The sequence below is a fragment of the Coregonus lavaretus genome, assembly GCF_964263955.1.
Source record: "Coregonus lavaretus genome assembly, chromosome: 15".
Taxonomy (NCBI): Eukaryota; Metazoa; Chordata; class Actinopteri; order Salmoniformes; family Salmonidae; genus Coregonus; species Coregonus lavaretus.
Window position 1 is genome coordinate 19716261 of NC_140002.1, and position 15056 is coordinate 19731316.

The window sequence follows — 15056 nt, forward strand, 5'->3', positions numbered from 1 at the left end:
ATGGCCAAAAGACCATAGCCCTCAAGCTCTTCTTTGGTCACTTATTATTAACATCTCTTTGTCTCAGTATTACCATTGCATCTTAAAACTGGCCCTTGTAATAGTGTAGAGGGGTAGAAAATAACCATGCCCGCCAATATACCATTGCCATAGCATATCATTGGCATAGGATTGAGTAGATGGTTCCATTTTGTAGACTTATTTTCCTCTACCTTTTTTTTTTCTTTACCTTGTTGATGTTATAAGGTCTAGTTTGTCATCTTGAGTGTGTGCAGTATGTTGACATTCCATGCACATCTCATGGTAATGTTCTTTGTGGATCCTCGGGAGTGTATTCGTAGGAGTAAAGATTGCTGTAATGCAGCGTGACTCAAATATCAGTCACATTTCACTGTGAGTGATGAGTTCAATTCAGGCATTTTTGCGGGGGAAAGAAAATCTCCCTATCTTTGTAAATAGTGTTTTTGTCATTTTCCAAGTCATTATCAGTCACGGCAATGAGGAACAATGATTCCATCTGTGTTTGTCTAACGAGTTCACCTTGTTAACGATTGAACACAGTGGAGAGAGAACCTCTCCAAGACCCCAAGGTGCAACAATAATTTATGTGTGTATTGACTCGGGAGTGTTTGCTGCTACTATCCTCTAGTTCGGGGTTTCCAACCTAGGGGTTTTGACCCCAAAATGGGATTGCCCATTTTGGGGTCACGGGCGCTTCCTTGATTTGAGGTTAAAAAAAATAGTAAAATAACAAAATTGTGTTTTCTATTTAAACCTCTCCCATGATCTTGAACCTGAGGGGTATACTACAAAGCAGGATCAATGAGTTAGCCAGCTAACTTTGATAAACAACACATAAATAACTATTGATTTTCTGGTTTATTATGAAAGCTAAACATATGTGTTTTTGTTTGTTGAATCAATTAAACCATGCATATTTCAAACTTATCTTTCTTAAAAATAAGTTATTTCAGAATATTTAGGCAAGTTAGCTGGCTAACTCATTGATCCTGCTTTGTAGTATACCCCTGGAATACATAGCAGTTAAACTGCCACGTCCGTTTGCGATATTGCAACAACAAAGACGTTACTTGCAACAAGAAAGAAGTTACTTCAAACAACGAACAGTTTTTTTTTTTTTTTTTTTTTTTCTCGGACATCATTGCGCGTGTTAAGGACGTCACGCTGCTTGCTTACCGATTACCACTTCCTCCTGATTCTGCCCATACCTGGCTCGAACTCGGGACCTCTGCCTTACAAACACATGTGACCGCCCTCCTCAAGCGTCTTAGCCGATCGCGTCACCTCAAAAGCTAGCTAAGCGGGACACGTAATGCTTTTGAGTAAGTTTCACACATCCCCATGTGTTACACGCGCAATAGTACATACTCAATTGTATTTATTGTTTACCAGATGCAAGATGCTCCTCTGCCCCGTTTCAAAAACAAAACAATAACAAATGTGCCTGGGGCGACCAGTGCCGCTGTTTCACCTTATGCGGAGCTCAGCTTTAACCTTCCCTTCCCTTTCCTTATCTGACCCTCACAGGGGTCCATACTTGCAAACATTTGAAAAAGTTTCAATTTAACCTGGACCTCTTCTCAATGTGCATCTGCCAATTACAATCGTCGACGTAGTTGCACGTAATAGAACGCTACATTGTAGCTGGTCCCATCAGATAACCTGGCATAAATTAGCCCTATGCTAACCTCACCAGCTGACGGTGATTATTTCCTGTAACAAATTCTGCATCAGCCAATCAAATATATTTTACTTTATATCCACCAACCAATGGCATTCCTTAAAATAGGTCAACTTGGCCACCAAAGGGATATTTTAAACCTCTCTAAATTCAAGGTTGACTTTTGTTCAGCTGGTCTGTCTCAAGTGTAGAGTGCCAATATTGCATGATGATGCATCCTTGACTAGGCTATTAGCTACTAACTTTAGACAAAATTCAGAAAGGCAAATTTTCACATATGACAAAATCCCACGATTTTGCTCATCCATTTCACACACATCCATGTTCTTTTATGGAAAAAAAGATAAAGGAAGTCTACAACTTAAGTTTATCGTACATCGTAAAAAAGAATTGAAAAGCCTTATGGACTTCAAATAGCTGTCATGTACAATCTTAATCATTGCTTAATGGTGGTAAGCACTGCTAAAACAATAGTGCACATTAACTGATAGTTCTAGCTCGCGTCAAGCATTTTTGTTGAGGAGAAAACACTGTTCACTGCTGGTCCTCAACGCTTCATTCAAATAATGCATATGTGACAGTTGATGATTATAATAATGCATATGAAATGTTGTACATGAAGTGTAGCCTACACGTCTATGTAATATAGACAATAGTAGGGACTATTATTTATGTAGCAGTGCCAGTAGCCTGTGTCTCGGTCTGCAAGAGGGACTCAAACAAGAAGCTCCTCATTAAATGTATTCGTAATCTTCATTTACAAGGTTTTGGCTGCACTTCTCTCAACCCACTATCCACAAATGTAATTATACATTTCAAAGGGGGCGGGGAACTAATGTGGGATTCCAACCCTTGCCACAATCTACGACATACGAAGAGTTATAGGCACTCTACACTGTGAAGCCACTGTCAGACAAATGCATGTGATCTAGTTGCTTTGATTATCAGAACGTGCCATTGTACTGCTGTTAAGTGCGCTTTCATGAACAAGTGTTGGATCATGTCCAACTACGGCAACGATTTTAAATCAAATCAAATGTTATTTGCCACATGCGCCGAATACAACAGGTGTAGACATTACCGTGAAATGATTACTTACAAGCCCTTAACCAACAATGCAGATTTTAAGAAAAAAAAAAAAAAGTGTTAATTAAAAAATATAAAATAGCAAATAATTAAAGAGCAGCAGTAAAATAAAATAACAGTAGGGAGGCTATATACAGGGGGTACCGGTACAGAGTCAATGTGCGGGGGCACCGGTTAGTCAAGGTAATTGAGGTAATATGTACATGTGGGTAGAGTTAAATTGGCTGATACTGAATTTGAACCGGATATAATCACGCCAAGCTGTGCAGGTTAGCACAGGGCTGAGTCTGTCAGGTTATCTGATGGGAACAGCTAACAGTGTTTGACCACTTGCAAGTATGTCAACGATTTTAAGAGACAGAGGTCCAGGTTAAACTTAAACTGTACCTAATGTTCACAAGTATGGCCCTCAAGGTTCCTGCATTCTAGAAGTCATAGTTTGGACAAGGGAATGTCATAATTTTCACGAGCAATGAGCCCTGCATCTTGGTCGGGAGTTTGGGCAACCTGGTTGCACATTTGAAAGCATTTAGCTTATATTATGTTTTGCTGCAGCCTTGCAGTGTGAGGTTGCATCTTTTGGCTAAACATCAGTTTTTACAGTGAGTTCGTGAGATCATGTTGCACTTCTTTATCCTTTTACCACAGGAAATGGGGGAATTTGATTTACCAGCTTCCCTTCAGTAGACCCAACCCATTTTTATGAGATCCTGACTGTAAACTCTTTGGCATTGGCATCTGGAGAGCCAGAACATGGTTTAGGGATTATACTCTAAGATCTGCCTTTGCTGTTGGCCAAATCAAGCATTTTTACAGTGGGCCACTTAGGCCTACCCTACTAATGTAACTGGCTGTGTCAGATTGGGCCCACTAGCCTCTCTTGACAAGGAAATGCTGCTTTAGCCTACCACAAATACAGTCCAGTGATACTTCAAGTTTACTTATGTGAAGTGAATGATTTACAGTTATTTCTGCTCTCACCCTCATTATGAATACCAGTAATCTCTATCAATTCCTTTGACACCAGCTTTCTTTTGCATATGTCCATGTGAGAAGTAAAAGTGCGTGAAATGCAATGTCGATAGTCTTAGGTAGACTGGCTGTTTGTAGTCGTGATGCTGTGCAGATGATTTCAGCACCACTGTCGTGGGAACAGCTCCACACTATTTTACATGCTAGTTCTGAAGTGCGTGCATGTGACCAATAGAATGTACGTTGGGGTTCAAGGCGTTTTTTCAGTTTATTGATCGCGTATCTGTAGGTCATATAGGCTACGCTTGAAGCTTTTCAGAAGGCATAGGAGCCTCCAATGTAGACTCAAGTGATGAATGTGGAACACAGATGTGCATCCACTGTGGGTGTGTGTGGACAGAGTACAGCTTTCGCATTGTGTGATACGTCATTGCGATCTATGAGAATTCTCTCTACTCCCCATATCGCCACTCAAGCCGGTCCTCGATTCTTGAAACGGCTTCGACTAGACAGTTTCACCAGGTAAGAGATTAAAACATCTATTTTCCCCTCAAACATAAACGAACAGACTGAAATATTTACCTTCATATTGTTTTCTTACATTTCTGCCTCTTGAAATTAGCCTAGCTTACATCATGGTGACCATGTCTTGTTTCATGTAAGTAAATTCGTTTAATTGGAATTGTAGTAGCCTGGATGCTGCAGATGCACGTCTCAAGTGCATCCTTTCCGTATTCACATAGGAACTTTTGCAGTAAACTGATTGGAATTGTATGGAATTTAATCATGTCTCTGGCGTCCAAATATAATTCTGATTTCTGTTCTGGAGCTATGAATTTGTTGAAATCTCAAAGCTGACGCGCAATTACGCACGCCTAATAGCTCTCTCAATTATTTAAATAATTTAATCGGGCGTGCCGTGAATGGCGAGCTTATACACGGATGGCATATGCAGACCACTGTAGTCTCGCTACACAATGTCATTGGCTTATGTATTCTAACAGTTTGCCACTCTGATCTCAACGGGGTTTTAATTTCCATTTAGGTAAATCTAATGGGACAGTCGAGGCCTTTGATTCCATTTGCCTCGTCGCGCTGAGGTTGGAGAGGACATATTACTACCCTGAAGTGAAAATCAAAGCCCAACGAAATGACAAACAAGGAGTCCGAGGATGTGGGTCTCTCCATACCACTGTGCATCTACAACGGAGCTTCCCAAACCAACGGCACCTGCATGGACCAAATGGGCCGCTTCTTCCAACCGTTCTCCTCGACCTTTGCGCTCATGGTGCTGGTGGCAATGATCATTGGGATAATATTGGTTTCCCTGGCAGCATTTCACTTTAACAAGAGGAGGATGAAGAAGAGGAAGATCCAGCGTGCCCAGGAGGAATACGAGCGTGACAACCGCAGCCCGTCCACCAAGGCGAAGAGAGAGCCGGCGAGACCATGCATTATTGTCCGACCATCGCCTCGAGATGGCGAACACCGGCCACACTCCGCTGTCCAAAATACCAGTTGTCACATTCAGGAAGACCCCGGTACCTTACCCATTGCAAATAATGCGTCAGAATTGGATATGGCACACATTGAGCAAGGAGATGGACAAGTGCTGGAAACGGTCGTCTTGTCTTGATAACTCTGCAATTGAAAGTGTTGGGACTTTGTAAATAGACAATATATCCACGTTATAGTTCAGGTGTAACTGACAAAGAAACAACATCAATTTGGGATTAACTGGGAAAAGCAATATGGCACAAAAACAAACACTACGACCTCAAGGAACTATGTTTGCCATTTTCATCATAAATCACACCGAGTGGATTGATATGTGCCACGTTTGTAAATCGTGTATAAAAGTAAAATCCGTCAGTATATTGGAATACATTTGTGGAATAATTTCAGCAAAGGACCATTTGGTAAAGTATTGTAAATTGAAGACAGGCTACTAGAAAGAGCGCTTTCGGTGGTGCTGAAATGACAGGCCCACTAGAAAGAGCGCTATCCATGGTGCTGAAATGTAGATACGTTCATGTGCCGCTAGCACAATTTCGTTGTGTAGATGTAAATTGCTAGTTGTCCAAGTATTTATTTCTGCGACTATTTCTACTACTGGACTTGCAAATGGTAGAATTTGATTTTTACCTAAAGAAATATTGCCCAAAAAATTCACTCAAACCTCTTAAAACCAGTGCCACATAACAAGCTTCACTTTATAAATCATTCAGTTGCTATATTGTCAGGCTTGAAATGGGTGACATAGCACATTTTATGTAATATCCTCTGGCGACCATGCATTCCTCTTAGTATCAATCCATTTGATTTGATTTGTACAACACTTTCAAACGAAGAGCAAGTAGATGTAGGAAGAAACCTTAAAATGAACCAGACTCTCTGATGAGGATGTGCTATATGGCACCCTTTCACAACGTTTTGTAGGAGCTATCAAATAAAGCTTTTATGTCATGTTTGACAAAGTCTCATAAACCTACTTCAGGCTTTTGGCTTTAAAAGTGTGGCAAGAGGCTTAAGTTGCCATGTGTTGCGGTTAGGCAGTGCAGACTGTATTTAGAAATGGCCTCAAACAATTATTTTCAGAGATGCATAGTTTAATTTAAATGATGCATTTTTATTGGTTGTTGATATAAAGGACATCAATATTTTCTTAAATGTCTTTAAGATGACTGTAGGTTCTAGCTTGTGTGACTTCTTGTAGGGCACAATGCGTTTGGTTTGTAATAATGCACTATTCGAGATTTAATTTACTTTCATGTGCCAGATAGCTGTGAGTCCTAATAGCCTATAGCAGTTTCAGTATTTATAATGTACCCTCTGAAATGTAATAAATGGGGAATCATAAATATTTTTTTGCTTTTTTTCTTTGTCATGCATGTGACATTGTATGTCTCATTTTCTACCTTGAACCACGTTATGTCAAAAATAATATTTGTGTAACAAAAAATGTCCAGGTGAACAAAAAGGAGAGCAGTCATTGATAATATCAATCAAAGATCAATAGAGTGTAATACAATAATTCAGGGAGACGCCTCCAGAACGGAAGCATAGAAAATGTCTAACAGGTCTCTTGGAGACAGGACCTTTCTAATCAGACCGTAGGCTACCAAATGTTATCTACACATCAGCGCGAGACGCTTGTATAAAGTCAGTCAAAACCAAAGACAGTGGCCTTGTCCGAAATCTGGCTTGCCTAGGCTACTACTTACTAAAAAGGAATATTATGTACTGGAGGAGCTATAGGAGCACGGGCTCATTGCAATGGCTGGAATGGAGGAAAGAAAATGGAACGGTATCAAACATATGGAAACCACGTTTGACTCCATTCCAGCCAATACAATGAGCCTGTCCTCCTATAGCTCCTCCCAGCCTCCTCTGATGTGTACTAATCGTACTACATACTATTTAGAAAGTACTGAGGGGTATACTACTTTGATAAGCAACCAGAGATAACTATCGATAACTAACTCCTTGATCCTGCTTTGTAGTATACCCTTCTGTTAACGAATGCAGTAAGCAACAAATATCCGCATACTAGGCTATAGCCAAGGTAAACTGTTTGCACTAGGCTCATCCTACTGAGAATGTGTCATCTAGTCCGCAATTGCGTTGATTCCAGCCATTTGTTCATTTTGGTACAGCACGTCCATTCAGCTAATTATCACCTGTTGTCAGACACTTAGGTATCGAAAGACGATTCTCTTCCTCAATAGTGTGCAGCGAATTCTACAACTAGATGAAAGGCCAAAATAGGTATGACATCCCAGCATTTAAAGCATGCTGAACTTTCGAAATTTCACATACAGCTTTTTTGTCACATAGGCCTACCTAAAATGCCTACTATCTAGAACGCAAGTAGGCCTATGGGTATTCGGACAAAGCCATTGACTTTGCCAGCTGCTACAGAATCACAGTGTTCATAAAATCATCAATACAATAATAATCAGTGTCATCGGTCCTTGTACCTTCAGTAACTCTGGCTTCAATCACTGTCAAACGATATGAGAACATTCAGTATCAAGTCTAGTGACCACCAACCCGGCCTACACAAATGAGTGTAACAAATAGAACACTGGAAATAATGTGTATTACAGAAAGGGAAAACATAAATATGCTAAGCATTGTGTTAATTACTCTTAACCGAATATGAACTTTATTCATCTTAAATATTCCCATTACAGGTAGCCTATAATGTAAATGTAACATTGTGACGCTGGAAAACCCTTATGCATTCTGAGCCTCACTTTGAGGGTAGAATGGATGGATCCTCTCAAACAAAGGGAAGGGAAAGGGGATGCCTAGTCAGTTGCACAAGTGAACGCATTCAACTAAAATATGTCTTAAATCGACCTTGGCTCTCAGTAACCCAAGGGGTTCCTTGACCTTATTGAATCTAAAGTCACACCTACCTCTCCTCTGATTGGATCATTGAGTGCTTTGACATGTTCTCTAACATGTCGATGGCGTTGGTTTCCAATGGATAGTACAGCCACAGTCAAAATTGGCTATCATAAAAATTCATGAAAACAAAAATGTGCTATTTGGTTTTAATTTAGGGTTAGGCATAAGGTTAGCAGTATGGTTAATGTTAGGGTTAGAATAATGCTAAGAACAAATTGTAGAAATTTGCAGGTTAATGACCTTGTGGCTGTGGTAACTAGTGATGACCCCCAGGAGCATTCACTCCCAGTGGGACTGAGGCCCTTGGCCAGGTGCCAGAAGAGCATGTTCCTAATTGTTTCCTCAAAGACCAGCCCTGGGGCCATCATTGTAAATAAGAATTTGTTCTTAATTGACTCGCCTGGAGAAATAAAGGTTAAATAAAATAAATCCCTGGCTGGGCTCCAGCTCCTACAGGATGCACTGCTGTTGGGAGTCTCTCACCGGAGCTGTCCACAGACTCCTCTCATTGGCGACTGTGGGGACAAATAGATTCCTGCTATTTACTCTTTGTGATTGTATTTGCGTTACAAGGTTATAAGGAAGGCAAAAACTCAACACGAGCTGCATGTTTACTTTTTCGCCATTAGGGCTGATATGTGTATGGACAAGTTTTAGCCCAGTGGATTGGACAAAGGAGATGACCTAGAACTGAACTCGGTCCAATCAAAAGGATGATTGATTTGGAATGCACTTTTCTAGGTGTTAAAAAGCATTTTTACTGTACATTGTATATTGTGGATCCCCACCCATCCACTACCACCCTCCTGGTGGGTAGAATGCTAAATCTCCTATAGTCTGCTGCAGCATGTTGCATACCATATGCCTCTGTCAAAGGCCCTGCTGCTCATCCAAGAATGTGCAGTGATCCCGGTGAATGATTTATGAGCGAAGCCCTCAGTGAAGTGGTACAATCTCCAAAAATGCCGTCTCGATAGCACGACACTAAGATAAAACGGGATCAGTCCTTGCCAGGCAATTAAACGGCTTTAGTGAAAGAGCTGAAGTAAGTGCACCCTTATTGTGGAGAAAAACATATGATAAATATCCATCAAATGCCAAGGCAACACGAGTCAGGGAGGCTTAGCTTCTGGAAAGACATCAGTCCCTGGTCGCCTGCGGGGCAGCGGTATCTCTCCCGACATCTGTGGGAGTAGAGTGCCTGTCGGGCAGACGCTGGCCTGCCTGTGAGCCCAGCTACCTGCAGTGACGTGAGCCGCCTCCCCAGCGAATTGGCAGCCAGGGAGGCCAGCTGCCCCCTTAAGAGGGCCCTAGTGTATATAAACCCCTGGGAGGCTGGCAGTCTGTCTGTCTATGACTAGAGAACTCTGATCTTGGACACCCCAGCTTTGAGGCTGCTGATGCTGCTGACATGGCTGAGACTAACCTGAGAATCAGTGGGGGGGCGGTGAGGTTCGGTGCCACCTATGGGGGCAACAGGCTCTTCTCTGGAGGCAGGAGCGGTGGAGGTGGTGGCGGAGGGGCCGGACTGGCCCTCTCCAGATCTTTTGGAATTGGGGGGGGTGGAGCAGCGGGGCTCGGCATGAGAGGAGGGCTCGGGATGGGGATAGGCATGGGGATGGGAATGGGGGGAGGCCTGGGTATGGGTGGTGGAGGCGGAGGTGGAGGTCTTGGGATGGGAATGGGTGGACGTGCCCTGGCTCTAGGAGGTGGAGGTGGCGGGGAAGCAGGGTTCAGGGCTGGAGTGGCCCCACTCAGGGCTCGCTTGGGCGGCCGCGTCTTCAAGATCGGAGGCTATGGCTTCAACCCGTCCTTCCTGAGCTCCACCGCCGCAGTGGGTGGTGTCAGCCCTGTGCCCAGCATCGACCCATCGCTGCCCTCCCTCGACACAGTCCAGGTGACCCGCCTAAAGGAAAAGGAGGAGCTGCAGGTCCTCAATGACAAGTTTGCCACCTTCATTGACAAGGTATGTCACACAAACACGTCATACAGGCAGTATTATTTCATGGCTATAATCAATAATCAGTGAAAATTGATGTTGGTATTTAGCCACTATATTTGACTTTTAATGAAATTGTATTAAATGTTTCTATCACAGTAATATTTTAAGTACACTTTGAGATTACAATAATTATTTATGCATAAATATGGCCCCATGTGTAAACTCTTTGTACTCGGAACAACCAAATTAAACTCAATATTTGTATTTCTGCTTGAACAAACAAAATGATTAACATTATGTTGATCAGTATCCTCTACCCATCAACATCCTCCACACCCCAATCCTGTGAGGGTGTTACCTTTTATAACCTGTGAGGACTTTTCATACAGATGTGGATTGACAGACCATAATTAATGTCTGTGCTTCAATCGAAACCCAGTTGAGGATAGGATCAGATTCACCTTGTTTTGGAATTGATAGCAATGCTCATGTATGCATTCAACATTGTTTCCATGCTAAAACATATTACGCATGTATCGGTTGTATATTGTGCATGTGATTTGATCTTACAAAATAAAAACGGCCCATTGGAATGTCCTGAACATCAATGTCCAAAATCAATCAAGCTCATTGAAATTCAGACCCATTCTTGGAGAGGAACATCACCAGAGAGGATCATCACCAGACTGTATGTCTGTGTGTTAACCTAATAGAAATCAATGTGTGTACTGTATTCATCGATCTGTCTCTCTCGCTCTCTGGTCCCCAGGCTCGCTCTCTGGAGCAGACCAATGCTGTGCTGAGGACCAAGATCTCCATGTTCACCAACCCGGAGCAGAGCGGCCCTGTCAGCACCTCCATCCTGCTCACCTCCGCCATCGGCACCTACAAGACCCAGATCGATGGCCTGTCCGCCACCAAGGAGGCCATCCTTGCCGAGATCGAGCACTACAAGAGCCTCATCGACGACGTCCAGAGCAGGTTGAGTGGGGTTAGGGTCGATTACCTCACAATACAGTGTGGCCATAATGAAATAATCAGTGACCCTATAATACACAGTACAGTAAATAGACTACATACACAATACCACACACTGCAGTGAATCCACAATAGAGTACATACAGTGGGGTCTACTAGTCTGTAGTGTTCAATACATGAATAATCTGCTGGCTGCACCAGGGCTGAGAGAAGGCTCTCAGCCTCATGTAGGTGTTGTGACTTTGCTTTATAATTACCTCGGCAGATCAATGCTTTTAATGCTCAGTTGGAGCAAAATCTAATAATAGCCTTCGTTGTTCTCCAGCAGCAGTCTTGACACTTTTGATCTAAAGAGAATCTGTATCCAATCATCACACAGCTTGAGATTCAATTGATACTGCGAAAATGAATAACAAATACCCACATGTTTCAGCCGAGTACACAATATATTATCCTTTAAACTCATGAAGCAGAATTGTTGACATTGATGATATGAAACCTAATGCATATATTTGACTGAAAGTTAATTGATATAAAACCTTCTATTGGTTTTATGTTGAAAGGTTTGAGGAGGAGACTGCCCAAACCAAGTCATTAGAGATGGACTGGACCACATTAAAAGAGGTATGGATACATCATGGCGTTGTCAAACTATTGAAGGATTAGTCAAACAGAGGCTGGTGGGAGGCGTTAATGCACAGGCTCATTGTAATAGCTGGAAGGGAATAAATCAAACACTATCAAACATATGGAGACCTGACTTGACTCCTTTCCCTTTAGTCTATTCCTGCCATTACAATGAGCCCGTCCTCCTATAGCTCCTCCCACCAACCTCCGCTGATTCAAATAATTGAAATAATGAATGACATCCTGTTATGGCTACGAAAACTACTATTCCCATGCTTTAAAAGGAGGTGGACAATCTCTACCTTGTCATTTTCGAGCTTCAAACCAACATCGGTGGACTGGAAGATCAGATCAGTCTCTCAAAGCAGGTGTATGACGCTGTGAGTACATGACATGATAACATAACTATTTTACTGGAAAATTCCAACATTCTGGCTAAACTTGCATGGGGGGGTTCAGTGCACATTTAGACTCTAAAAAATGAGCAAACATTGAAGCGTGTTTTCCTCTTGGTTCACTTTCCCGGCGATAGTTTTATTTGAATTCTACATATGCACTGTTCCTTATCTGCACCTGTACTCGACCAGTAAAAGCATTCCTTCCCGAGCCTTCTGAAGATGCTCCCCTGCCCAGGCGCTGAATTAAAATGTCTCCCCATCAATTATGTAGTTTAGACAAGCCGAGAGCCAGCACTCAACACTAAGCACCGCTGCTTGTCTCCTTCCCTCGCTCACTAAAATCACCCACTGCAGAACCTGACCTTCCATAAGTTCACAACATTAAGAATTTACATTACAGATCCTGTGTGACTCTCTCTGTACCCTTAAAAACAGCTTAATTGGTACACAGGAGGGACTATGGGTCTGTAAGTGCAACAAAAACAACACTGTTACAGTAGATTACAGTATTAATGGGGATCAACAAAGCCACATTGGACCGTGTTCAAATAAAGGCTACATGCCCAACAGATGTTGCACCCAATGTGTTCCAGAGTTCAGTTGTGACTGTCAATCACTGCTCAGATAGTAGTATGCTCATTAAACAATTGCTTTATTATATGTTGTCATATCCACAAGGAAGGTTAAAACAACTGTAAAGACATTACACATTTCCTGTTGCGCTTTGTGTTGTAGAAAGTGAAGGAGGTGAGGAACATTGTGACGGGTAGTGTGAAGTCAGCCTTCTCCATCTCAGTGGACAACGCGGCCCAGGCCCAGGACCTGACCTCTGCCCTGACAGACGTCAAGGCCCACTACGAAGCCCTGGCCCAGCGCAGCAAGCAGGATGCCCTGGTGTCTGTGCAGGACAGTGTATGTACCCTGCAGCAGTATCTTGTCTGCATTCTCTCTATTGGTTTACATTTCTGTCATTTAGCAGACACTCTTATCCAGAGCAACTTAGTTAGTGAGTGCATACATTTTTCATACTGGCCCCCCGTGGGAAACGAACTCACAACCCTGGCATTGCAAGCGCCATGCTCTACCAACTGAGCTACACGGGGTCTATCTAGTATTATGTTAACTTTATATTGCATTATCTGAAGTCTGCCAGGCAGTATCTACCGATAACTGATTGCAAACACCACTGGAACCAGTACAACATCCATTGTCTCTCATTCCTATCCCTGTGTTACGTTCCCCCTCAAGTAGATGTTCTTAGTATTGCACTCAATACGCTGTATGTTTTAGCCTACACAGGACTATCTCTGTTAGAACATTGCCTTCCATCATCCAACCCCAAATGTTAGACTTTAAGACTGGTGAGGGCACCATGGAAATGTAACATCTCCTTTTTCTAATGTCAAACCCCAGCTCTCCATGATGTCCATGACATCCCAGCCCAGTACCCAGACTCTGTCCCAAACCAAAGAGGAGCTGCGCATGTACAAACTGCAGATGGACTCAGTACAGAGGGAGATCGACAGGCTCAAGACCCTGGTAGGATTACTACCTAATCTGAGCTGTTGATATGCAATGTTGTCTCAAAGAAAATGCTTATCTTATGAGGGTAAGTATCACAGTAGTATCTCATGACAGAACCTATTCTCTCGTGGACGGACTATGGAGCATCTAACCAAATTACGCACAATTTTTGTTCTGGGTTAACCAAGATTACACATAACCTAATAAATGCTCACCACAGTGTTAAATAATCAGGCCTGACCTCTCCCATTGTAGAACATCCAGTTGGATTCTCAGGTGGATGAGGCAGAGTCCCACTCCAGCTCCCACACAGAGACCTATCAGGAGCAGGTGCTGACCCTCAAGTCACAGCTTGATGACATCAGAAAGGTAAGGATGGGGTTCGGAGTCCTCCACAGATATACACACCTGTTAAAAAACACTGATTTCAACCCTGATATGAGCCACTTTCATGTGCAGCATAACCTATGAATCATTCTCTTCTTACAGCAAATAACACACTATGGTCAAGAGTACCAGGAACTCCTGGCCAGTAAAATGTCTCTTGATGTTGAGATCACTGCATACAAGAAGCTCCTAGACAGTGAAGAGACCAGGTAAGAGAGTAGGGTCTCACACATCATCCACATTTGCAACCATTTAAGCATTGATTGATGCTCTCTGAAGTACTACATCTATGATAGTTATGTATTTGTGATGCGTATCATTTCAGACTGAAGTCAGGAGGAGGTGTGACCGTGCACATGTCTAAGACAGCCATTGGAGGAGGGGGAGGCGGAGGAAGTGGGGCTGGGCTGGCCTTGGGAGGAGGCAGTGGTGGTGGCATTGGGATGGGTCTGGGCGGTGGCTACGGAATGGGCGGCTTTGGAGGGGGTCTGGGCATGGGTGGCTTTGGAAGGGGCGGTTACGGAGGCGTTCTCGGGCTGGGAGGAGGCAGGAGCAGCTACATGTCCTCCAGCCTGAGCAGCAGTGCACGTGAGTACAGCTCCCAACTCTGAACTAGCATTATTTGTAATGCCTCCTGAAAAACGTTCTCTTTTACCTATTGAGTCACATTCCAAACTCAAAGTTAAGATACTGTAAGTCCATGTCGCAGGCCATCCATAAGCAAAAATGAATGGAAAAGATAACATGTTATTTCTAGATTTGCTGTACTTTTCTATTTATTTGGGGTTGATGCATATACTGTAGCTGGGTCTACAACTGATCGCTTGGGACATGGACTCATCTTGTTATTTGAGTGTATTGTCCCTTTACCTTCTGAGGTGCAACGCAGACCATTCCTCATTGGACCACTTTCTCTTCCAGTCTCAACAGTGTACTGAGGACAAACAGGACAGACCAGAGAATCGCCTACTGAGACCCAGCATCATAGGGTTGAGATGGAACCCTGTTTTGGAAGAATTACTAA

The 15056-nt window shown here is 42.9% G+C and overlaps 2 protein-coding genes across 2 annotated transcripts; both read left to right on the top strand.

The window, feature by feature from the left end:
• Window positions 1-4910: 4910 nt before the first annotated feature.
• On the top strand, window positions 4911-5396 carry LOC311142232 (uncharacterized protein C11orf87 homolog; the record flags this gene model as incomplete). The annotated part of the gene is made up of 1 exon (XM_084177838.1): window positions 4911-5396. One exon carries the CDS (start codon window positions 4911-4913, stop codon window positions 5394-5396), a length of 486 nt encoding a protein of 161 aa, XP_084033964.1.
• Window positions 5397-9587: 4191 nt separating this feature from the next.
• Window positions 9588-15020, top strand: LOC311142227 (thread biopolymer filament subunit alpha-like; the record flags this gene model as incomplete). The annotated part of the gene is made up of 10 exons (XM_084177834.1): window positions 9588-10142; window positions 10888-11099; window positions 11660-11720; window positions 12008-12103; window positions 12857-13033; window positions 13535-13660; window positions 13901-14014; window positions 14135-14241; window positions 14358-14620; window positions 14954-15020. 10 exons carry the CDS (start codon window positions 9588-9590, stop codon window positions 14968-14970), a joined length of 1728 nt encoding a protein of 575 aa, XP_084033960.1. The 3' UTR covers window positions 14971-15020.
• Window positions 15021-15056: the final 36 nt, after the last annotated feature.